This window comes from Alosa alosa, chromosome 23 (genome assembly GCF_017589495.1).
Source record: "Alosa alosa isolate M-15738 ecotype Scorff River chromosome 23, AALO_Geno_1.1, whole genome shotgun sequence".
Classification (NCBI taxonomy): Eukaryota; Metazoa; Chordata; class Actinopteri; order Clupeiformes; family Clupeidae; genus Alosa; species Alosa alosa.
In genome coordinates this window covers 6,335,788-6,345,928 of record NC_063211.1, presented here as the reverse complement: position 1 = coordinate 6,345,928, position 10,141 = coordinate 6,335,788, and the positions used below count along the sequence as shown (strand labels likewise).

The 10,141-nt window shown below is 39.0% G+C and overlaps 1 protein-coding gene across 1 annotated transcript; it reads left to right on the top strand.

Annotated features, from left to right (window-relative positions):
* Window positions 1-233: 233 nt before the first annotated feature.
* LOC125288608 (myosin heavy chain, fast skeletal muscle-like) lies at window positions 234-10,134 on the top strand. Its single transcript, XM_048235123.1, has 20 exons — window positions 234-277; window positions 439-485; window positions 5,459-5,674; window positions 5,782-5,925; window positions 6,011-6,167; window positions 6,269-6,296; window positions 6,437-6,557; window positions 6,803-6,895; window positions 7,145-7,208; window positions 7,293-7,391; window positions 7,474-7,577; window positions 7,659-7,797; window positions 8,294-8,412; window positions 8,573-8,722; window positions 8,817-8,987; window positions 9,077-9,377; window positions 9,486-9,547; window positions 9,633-9,720; window positions 9,809-9,926; window positions 10,025-10,134. The coding sequence occupies exons 3-20, from the start codon at window positions 5,471-5,473 to the stop codon at window positions 10,125-10,127; spliced, it is 2,265 nt and encodes a 754-aa protein (XP_048091080.1). The 5' UTR covers window positions 234-277; window positions 439-485; window positions 5,459-5,470; the 3' UTR covers window positions 10,128-10,134.
* Window positions 10,135-10,141: the final 7 nt, after the last annotated feature.

Genomic DNA, 10,141 nt, shown 5'->3' with positions numbered 1-10,141 from the left:
CTGGCATCAAAGTATATGCCAACTGTTCTGTTGATAAAACATATTCATGGGCAACATTGCTCAATGAGCCGCTTCCATTAACTTATTATTCATATTTTTTCTGCTCAGTTAAAAATAACCACAGATTTGTATCATAATGAGCATATCAAATGTTTCCAAACACATCAATCAAACACATCTTGCCTTATTAGAGATCTGCTTAGTTGACAGAAAAGGGTCAATAAAAGGGCCTGCTTGGAGTATGGGAGGGCTGCAGAAAGGGGGGTTCCAGTGCACAGTAAGTCTTTCACAGACACAGACACCGAAAGGAGGTGGCTCCTATTAGAGAATGTGTCATCTCTACTAATACACTTTTAACTAACAATTACTAAATTAAATTTTTGATATACTAAAATACTATTTTATTTTTATTTTTATTTATTTTTAAATCATTTTTAGATATTCATAACAACTGTGGAAATTTCATCTTCTTTTGGAAGGAAAAGGTAAGGTACATCTGATTTACAATACATCTGATTTATCTGAACAGCTAAACAATTAAAACAAGCTACTTACATTCTAGTAAAGTAAATATTTGGGGGAGCATTAAAGATTATTGCTATGGCACAGTTGTAGCTCCTTTCAATGTCTTATTTGTATAGACACATGCAATCTTTGCAGACAGTGTCCAATATGCCTACTACACCATTAATTACCTAATATCACAGGACAGACTTAAACAGGGAAATGGAAAACTTGGAAAGTCAATTAACCCTGTGCCGCATGGTCACTACAGTGGACAGCTATTCAAAAGCCATTTCCCTGTAAATGTATGGGTTGCAGTGGTGTAACTGCATATCAGCCACTTCAGAAGACACTACTGCTTAAAGGAGAAGTTCGGCGTGATATTGACCTAAAGTGTGTTGAAACATGATACCGAGTGTGAACTTCCAGTTGCAGCAACTGGAATCCATGCATTTCCACGGAATTATTTTTGGAATCTGATCCCTTATCATACCTGTTCATTCGTACTCGTCGCTCGACTTATCATGACTAAATTCAAGATGGCTGCGAACGGTAAACTTCCTGAAGGTACTGTCTGTATAGACCGTCTTGTAAATAAACTACCAGTGCTTTTTCAAAGTTCTCAATGTCTCTTTTTAAATGTCAGGGCCCTCGGAAGTCTACCAATGAAGTGTGGAGCTACTTTGAGCCTCGTAAATGGTGTAAAACAGTGATTTATTTGCATGGCTAGCCCGATGCCCGAGGCACCCCCATTGAAAACCTGTTGGTAGCATCGACTAACTAGCGCCAGATTTCGGAGTGCAGGGGACAAGCCGAGATGAGCTATGAGACAAAAGTTCACACTCGGTATCATGTTTCAACACACTTTAGGTCAATATCACACCAAACTTCTCCACTCCAAACACCATAGCCTTCCTCCCAGTGGTGAGCAGTTGTAACTGCATTTGTAATACCAAAAATCCAAGATGGCCAACAAAAATCCAAATATGTTGACCTCCCATGTTACTTTTAACATCTAGTTAGTATTAGAACTGATTTATTTTTAAGCTGTAAATATTGATTAACAATGTATCCACTACATTGGACATCATGCATTACTAGCTTGGCTATTGCATGTTAAAAAAATGATTGTGTTTTAAAGGAGAATTCCGGTGTGATATTGACCTAAAGTGTATTGAAACATGATACCAAGTGTGAACGTATGTCTCATAGCCCATCTCGGCTTGTCCCCTGCACTCCAAAATCTGGCGCTAGTTAGCCGATGCTACCAACAGCTTTTTCAATAGTGGTGCTTCGGCATCGGGCTTAACCTGACCCTAGCCAGATGAATGTCGTTCCACTTAGCTCCGCCTAGCTTCACTCACATCCATCTGGGACCTCTTCCATTGAGAGTGATTTCTCCAACCAACTTTATGGTTTAGCCAACTGGGACGAGGGGGGAGTTTCATAGATGTGACATAGCGTAGAAAGGACTGTGAGTATGTTATTAGCGTCACGGGTTGGCTTCGATGTGAGTGGTTGAAGTAGCACGTCAATAGATGACGGACAAGTGGCTTATTCAATCATATGCAAGCATTTTTTGATTAGACCCAGCCTTCTGAAGCAACACTTCAATGGATCGGTTCCAGATGGATGAGTGGAGCTAGGCGGAGCGAAATTCATCTGGCTATTGCCAGGTTACATCGGGCTAGCCATGCAAATAAATCACTGTTTTACACCCATTTACGAGGCTCAATGTATCTCCACACTTCATTGGTAGACTTCCGAAGGCCCTGACATTCATCGATTGAGAACTTTGAAAGCACTGGTAGTTTACTTACAAGACGATTTATACAGACAGTATCTTCACGGGTTTGGCGTTTTGTAGCCATCTTAATTTAGTCACGATAAAGTCGAGCAACGAGTAAGAATGAACAGGTATGATAGGATCAGATTCCAAAATAATTCAGTGGAAATGCATGGATTCCAGTTTCTTCCAGTAGCAGCAACTGGAATCCATGCATTTCCACTGAATTATTTTTGGAATCTGATCCCTTATCATACCTGTTCATTCTTACTCGTTGTTCGACTTATCATGACTAAATTCAAGATGGCGGCGAACGGTAAACTTCCTGAAGGTACTGTCTGTATAGGCCGTCTTGTAAATAAACTACCAGTGCTTTTCAAAGTTCTCAATGTCTCTTTTAAATGTCAGGCCCCCGGAAGTCTACCAATGAAGTGTGGAGCTACTTTGAGCCTCGTAAATGGTGTAAAACAGTGATTTATTTGCATGGCTAGCCCGATGCCCGAGGCACCCCCAGTGAAAACCTGTTGGTAGCATCGACTAACTAGCGCCAGATTTCGGAGTGCAGGGGACAAGCCGAGATGAGCTATGAGACAAAAGTTCACACTCGGTATCATGTTTCAACACACTTTAGGTCAATATCACACCAAACTTCTCCTTTAACACCATAGCCTTCCTCCCAGTGGTGAGCAGTTGTAACTGCATTTGTAATACCAAAAATCCAAGATGGCCAACAAAAATCCAAATATGTTGACCTCCCATGTTAAAAGTAACTACAGTAGTAATACTAATCTAGTTAGTATTAGAACTGATTTATTTTTAAGCTGTAAATATTGATTAACAATGTATCCACTACATTGGATATCATGCATTACTAGCTTGGCTATTGCATGTTAAAAAAATGATTGTGTTTTAAAGGAGAATTCCGGTGTGATATTGACCTAAAGTGTATTGAAACATGATACCAAGTGTGAACGTATGTCTCATAGCCCATCTCGGCTTGTCCCCTGCACTCAAAATCTGGCTAGTTAGTCGATGCTACCAACAGCTTTTTTTTCAATAGTGGTGCTTTGGCATCGGGCTAGCCATGCAAATAAATCACTGTTTTACACCCATTTACGAGGCTCAATGTATCTCCACACTTCATTGGTAGACTTCTGAAGGCCCTGACATTTAAATCGAGACATTGAGAACTTTGAAAAGCACTGGTAGTTTACTTTACAAAGGCGATTTATACAGACAGTATCTTCACAAAGTTTAGCGTTTGCAGCCATCTTGAATTTAGTCGCGATAAATAGAGCAACGGTAAGAATGAACAGGTATGATAAGGGATCAGATTCAAAAATAATTCAGTGGAAATGCATGGATTCCAGTTTCTTCCAGTAGCAGCAACTGGAATCCATGCATTTCCACTGAATTATTTTTCAGTGGCAGCAACTGGAATCCATGCATTTCCACTGAATTATTTTTGGAATCTGATCCCTTATCATACCTGTTCATTCTTACTTGCTTTCGAATTTATCATGACTAAATTCAAGATGGCTGCAAACGGTAAACTTTGTGAAGATACTGTCTGTATAAATCGTCTTGTAAGTAAACTACCAGTGCTTTTTCAAAGTTCTCAATGTCTAGTTTTAAATGTCAGGGCCCCTCGAAGTCTACCAATGAAGTGTGGAGATACATTGAGCCCTCGTAAATGGGTGTAAAACAGTGATTTATTTGCATGGTTAGCCCGATGCCCGGGGCACCACCATTGAAAAAGCTGTTGGTAGCATCGGCTAACTAGCGCTCCAGATTTTGGAGTGCAGGGACAAGCCGAGATGGGCTATGAGACATAGGAGACTAAATGCTCACAGTTGTAAATCATGTTTCAATACACTTTAGGTCAATATCACCCATCGAATTCTCTTTTAAGGGGAAGACATAAAATGTATTAAAGCATTTGAGAACACATAAACTTGAAAGCTGACTCCATAGATAAGATTTTTTGCAATTGCTGTTGTCCATGACCTGGCAGTTCCAAGGCAAACCGTTTTAACATTTAAAGATATGGCAAGCCATCTGCACTGGATGAACTTGAAAGTAGAGGAAAGATTGATTAGGCTACTTGCCATTGTGTGTGCATCCATGGTAAGGCGTTTAAACCTTTAAAACTATGGCAAGCCATCTGCAATTAGAATGATGCCTAGAAGCAATAAAACTACAGATATTGATAATAAACTAAAATATATGCCTGTGTTGAAGTATTTAAATTCCCAGCACTAGCAGGCATTTTAACAGCAACTATGCAAAAAACATTAGGCTACCTCCAGTCAGAGCAGCTTAATTAGCAATAACAGCAGAGGTATGTTTGTCACCTTTATGTTTATGTTTGAGCTTCAGATTCATTGTGATGCTATGGGCCTCATGCATATGAAAGAGTAATGTTATTATGTAGTTCGGAAGTTATCAGAACATACCGTGAAACAAAGTTTCACATTGCTGATAATATTTCAAATAGATGCCAGTTAGCGCATTAGCAAGTTTTTGTGTAAACTAGGCTGTTGGTGTTGTTTCATATATCCAAATAACTACACACAAGACTTTTGCTTGTGTGTACTTATTTGCTAGATTTTGACAAGAGCTTGTGATAGCATGGGCTCACGCAAGCTGTCAAACACAGTCCACTAGCCTATGTGGTGCACCCCTCTACTTTAAGTATATCTTGATGTGTTTTAACAACACACTGTATAGAACTTACTGTAACTGTATAGGATGTGGTGCTATCAGAGCAAGATGTTACAGATGGCGCATGAAAAAAGATTGACCTATTTACCACATTGCTATTCAATGTCATTACTACCGTCTGCTGTACAGCCAACCCTATATTCAATGTGTAAATTAGTATAATGGGGGATGGGGTTAGATTTCAGGACAATAATGCAATAAATAAATTGGTTCCACTATTATTTAGATATCAAAGGACTGTTTTGTATTTTACTTTTTAATGAATTGCGGTTTGAGTACCCTATGTACATTGATGAGCTCCATATGAGGCCTGACAAACAACTGTGGTTTTGTCCCCTAATGACTGTCAACCACTTAATTTACAGTACCGTGTCTGTACATGTCTGATTTTGCAAAGTATTTTATGTTGAAACTGTTTGCTCTTCATATTTATGATTAATGCAGTAACCAGCAACCATGGGGGACAGTGATATGGCCACCTATGGCAAAGCTGCCATCTACCTTCGTAAGCCTGAGAGGGAGAGAATGGAGGCCCAAAGCAAACCCTTTGATGCAAAGAGTGCTTGCTTTGTGGTTGATAAAGAGGAGTTGTACGTCAAGGGTACAATTAAAAAGAAGGAAGGTGGCAAAGTCGTTGTTGAAACGCTTGAAACCAAGGAGGTACTTTAGCAAGGATGTTGAAATTGTTCTGATGTTAAAATTACATTTTCACAGAAAGTTTCTTGAATAGATCTCTTTGTTAAAGCTGTTTTCTGCATTGGTTTTAGGAAAAGACAGTGAAGGAAGACGAAGTCTTCCCCTTGAATCCTCCCAAATACGACAAAATTGAGGACATGGCCATGATGACCCACCTCAATGAAGCCTCTGTCCTGTATAACCTCAAAGAGCGTTATGCAGCATGGATGATCTATGTAAGATAACACTTTTAAACAAATTAAGAAAATAAAATGAATTTGAAAAGCTGAAAAAACTATTTTCTTTATTTCTTCATTCTAGACCTACTCTGGACTTTTCTGTGTCACTGTGAACCCCTACAAGTGGCTCCCAGTGTACGACACAGAAGTGGTGAATGCCTACAGAGGCAAGAAGCGCGTGGAGGCCCCGCCCCACATCTTCTCTGTCTCTGACAATGCATTTCAGTTCATGCTCCAAGGTATGCTTTCAGTTTTAAATCCATTACTGAATAATACATTATATATTTGATTAATTTATGTAAAATTAACCATTCATGTCAATCTCTATTTTGCCCCACAGACCGAGAGAATCAGTCTGTCCTGATCACGTAAGTGTCCATGCATCGGTTAAAACTTTATATATTTTACATTATTAAAAGGCTAAACCTTTACATTATCTTCTGTATACTCTTCTGGTACACTTTGTAATTGTGATATAGAAAATTGCAATGTCTTCTGTTTAATACAGTGGAGAATCTGGTGCTGGCAAGACTGTAAACACCAAACGTGTCATCCAGTACTTTGCAACAATTGCAGTGTCTGGTGGGAAGAAGACAGAGGCACCAGCCGGCAGCAGTGGAAAAATTAAGGTATAAGACCCCTTGCATATTTATAGACCCTTTCAAGAGAGTTCCATTATCAGCATCATAGTTGGCCCCACAAGGCTTCCGTTTTAACATTCCATATGTTATCTTAATGCAGAGGAAGTATATTAGGAACCAAATAGAACGTTCAAGCATTGTTTTTGTTTTTATTGTTGAAAGGGTCTATAGGCTAATTATCACATACCAACACAGACAGTAACTTCAATGACAATATATCTATTGACTTGCAGGGCTCTCTTGAAGACCAGATTATTGCCGCAAACCCACTGCTGGAGGCTTATGGTAATGCCAAGACTGTGAGGAATGACAACTCTTCACGTTTCGTAAGTTTAGTGTCTCATCTAATCTCTTACATGTTTTTTTCTTTTTTATTCGTTTTTAGATAGAATCGACTTCTTAAGTTTGAGTTAAAAGAAAAACCCTATCATGCAGTATTTATTGTTACTCTTAGGTCTATTACTGAGTATTTGAATATTTATTGAATGCTTGAATATTTCCTCGTGTGGAACCTGCTTTGGTGAAAAGCATGAGCTAAATGAAAACATGTTATATCAAAATGTAATCTCAAACAGGGAAAATTCATCAGAATTCACTTTGCCACATCTGGAAAACTGGCTAGCGCTGATATTGAGACTTGTAAGTATAATTATTCCAAGTAGAAATGTTCTTTTATTGCCTTAAATGTATCAAATGAAAATGCATCCTTCTCTGCGTAAAAAGACCTGCTGGAGAAGTCTAGAGTGTCATTCCAGCTTCCTGATGAGAGAGGCTACCACATCTTCTTCCAGATGATGACCAACCACAAGCCTGAAATTATAGGTACGGTTAATATATTCACCAAACGTTCAAAAATCAATAAATGTAATTCTGAATTTGTAAAATTATTTTTTAATCCCGACAGAAATGTGCCTCATCACTTCCAACCCTTATGACTTCCCAATGTGCAGTCAGGGTCAGATCGCTGTAGCGAGCATTGATGACAAAGAGGAGTTGGATGCCACAGATGTAAGTTTTCCCATAATGGGTTTTCCCCTCTTCAATTTCTTGAAGATACCTTTAAAATAATCAAATCATTTATCATTCTAGGATGCCATTGACATCCTGGGTTTCACTCCAGATGAGAAAGTCACCATTTACAAGCTGACTGGTGCTGTGCTCCATCATGGCAACATGAAATTCAAGCAGAAGCAGCGTGAGGAGCAGGCTGAGCCTGATGGCAATGAGGGTAGGTTACAACACTCTACTCAATCAGTCAGTTCTAGTAATAACGACAAGGTACTCTTAGTCATTGAGGTAATTTTATTATGTTAATTTAAAGTTAAATATGACTGATATCTAGTAAACACTTTTATCAGAAAGTGAACCCGGGACGACTGATTGTCAAACAGTAACGTTAACGATGCTACACCATGTACAGAATTGTCATACCACCATGTTATATGTATATTCATGTATGTATACTCATGTTCTAAATTTCACTCTGGATCTATCTACATTTAAAGACAAACATTTACAAAACAATGGTCACTCAGACAACTTTATGTTTTTGTGAGCCATATAGCCTTTAACCTAACACTATTTTGGACAAACGTTAATATTTAGGGAGAGGAGACTGAGGTGGACAAACTTGTTTCATATGTTGTCCCAAATTAGTTTGGAGTGTAGAGTATGACATTTGTCACTATAAATTTCAAATCACTAAAATGCTTCACTTTTTTTAGATGCTGACAAAATCTCTTACCTCTTGGGCCTGAACTCCGCTGACATGCTGAAGGCTTTATGCTACCCAAGAGTGAAAGTCGGAAATGAGTATGTCACCAAGGGTCAGACTGTGGCACAGGTATTATTTTAGTCACTAAAAAGTTCACTTAAGATCACAAATCACTTGGCAGTATTTGGACAGAATTACTAGTAGTAAAATGACCTGCTTTTATCCTATAAGCATTATACTTTTTGGTGTCTGAGCATAGGACGACCACTGCTTGAATATTCTGTTTCAGGTCAATAACTCAGTTGCGGCCTTATCCAAGTCCATCTATGAGAGGATGTTCTTGTGGATGGTCATCCGTATAAACGAGATGTTGGACACTAAACAGCCAAGACAGTTCTATATCGGTGTGCTGGATATTGCTGGTTTTGAGATTTTTGATGTAAGCATGAGTTAACACCATTTTTCACTCACACCACAATGTAGTATAGTTTCAATAGGGGACATTCATATTACAAACTATTTTTCAATCACAGTACAACAGCATGGAACAGCTATGCATCAACTTCACCAATGAGAAACTGCAACAGTTCTTCAACCACACCATGTTCGTTCTGGAGCAAGAGGAATACAAGAAAGAAGGCATTGTATGGGAGTTCATTGACTTCGGCATGGACTTAGCTGCTTGCATTGAGCTCATTGAGAAGGTCAGTTTTAATCAGTCAAATGAGCCAAGTGCTAGATTTGTATTGTTTTATAATATCCACTTTTAAAACTAAGCTCATTTTTCCAACAGCCTATGGGAATCTTTGCCATCCTTGAAGAGGAGTGCATGTTCCCCAAGGCTTCTGACACCACTTTTAAGAACAAGCTGTATGACCAGCATCTTGGCAAAAATAAGGCCTTTGAGAAGCCCAAGCCCAAAAAGGGCAAGCCTGAGGCCCACTTCTCCATGGTGCACTATGCCGGCACTGTGGACTACAATGTTACAGGGTGGCTGGACAAGAACAAGGATCCACTGAACGATTCTGTTGTGCAGCTGTACCAGAAGTCGGGAGTAAAACTCCTGCCTGTCTTGTACCCACCTGTTGTTGAGGGTAACAAAACACCTATACAAGTCTACAAGCTAATGCAAAAATATCCCATTTATGAAATTATATATATATATAATTATATATAATTTAATAATGAATTTTTGTCAACAGAGACTGGTGGGAAGAAGAAGAAGAAGGGTGGCTCCATGATGACTGTGTCATCACAGTTCAGGGTATGTATATTAAAACAATAACAAACAAATCAATCATCTAAAAGAAAGGTGAGGGCATGTTTTGATTGCATTCTTATCTCAACAGGAGAACTTGGGCAAACTGATGACCAACTTGAGGAGCACCCATCCTCACTTTGTGCGTTGCCTGATTCCAAATGAAATTAAGAAACCAGGTAAAGGGCGTTTGGTAGTCAATAAAGATGTGTGCATTGTTCATGTATTACATTGAGAACAGAAGATCTCATGACATGTATTTGACAGGTTATATGCAGAACTTCCTCGTCATCCACCAGCTCAGGTGCAATGGTGTGCTGGAGGGTATCAGAATCTGCAGAAAGGGTTTCCCAAGCAGGATCCTTTATGGTGACTTCAAACAAAGGTGAACATAGAAAGCCAATGAAGTATTACACATATTCAATACTGCATGTAGAGAGGAAAAACTAATGCGCTATATGGACATTTATTTATTCTGTCCAGATACAAAGTGCTAAATGCCAGTGTCATCCCTGAAGGCCAGTTCATTGATAACAAGAAGGCTGCTGAGAAGCTCTTGGGATCCATTGATGTTGATCACACATAATACATGTTTGGACA

Coding starts and splice junctions, on each gene's coding strand:
- LOC125288608 (XM_048235123.1), top strand. CDS start 5,471: ATGGGGGACAGTGATATGGCCACCTATGGCAAAGCTGCCATCTACCTT. Junction 8,413..8,572: donor AGGGTCAGACTGTGGCACAG/GTATTATTTTAG, acceptor ATTCTGTTTCAG/GTCAATAACTCAGTTGCGGC. Junction 8,988..9,076: donor GCATTGAGCTCATTGAGAAG/GTCAGTTTTAAT, acceptor TTTTTCCAACAG/CCTATGGGAATCTTTGCCAT.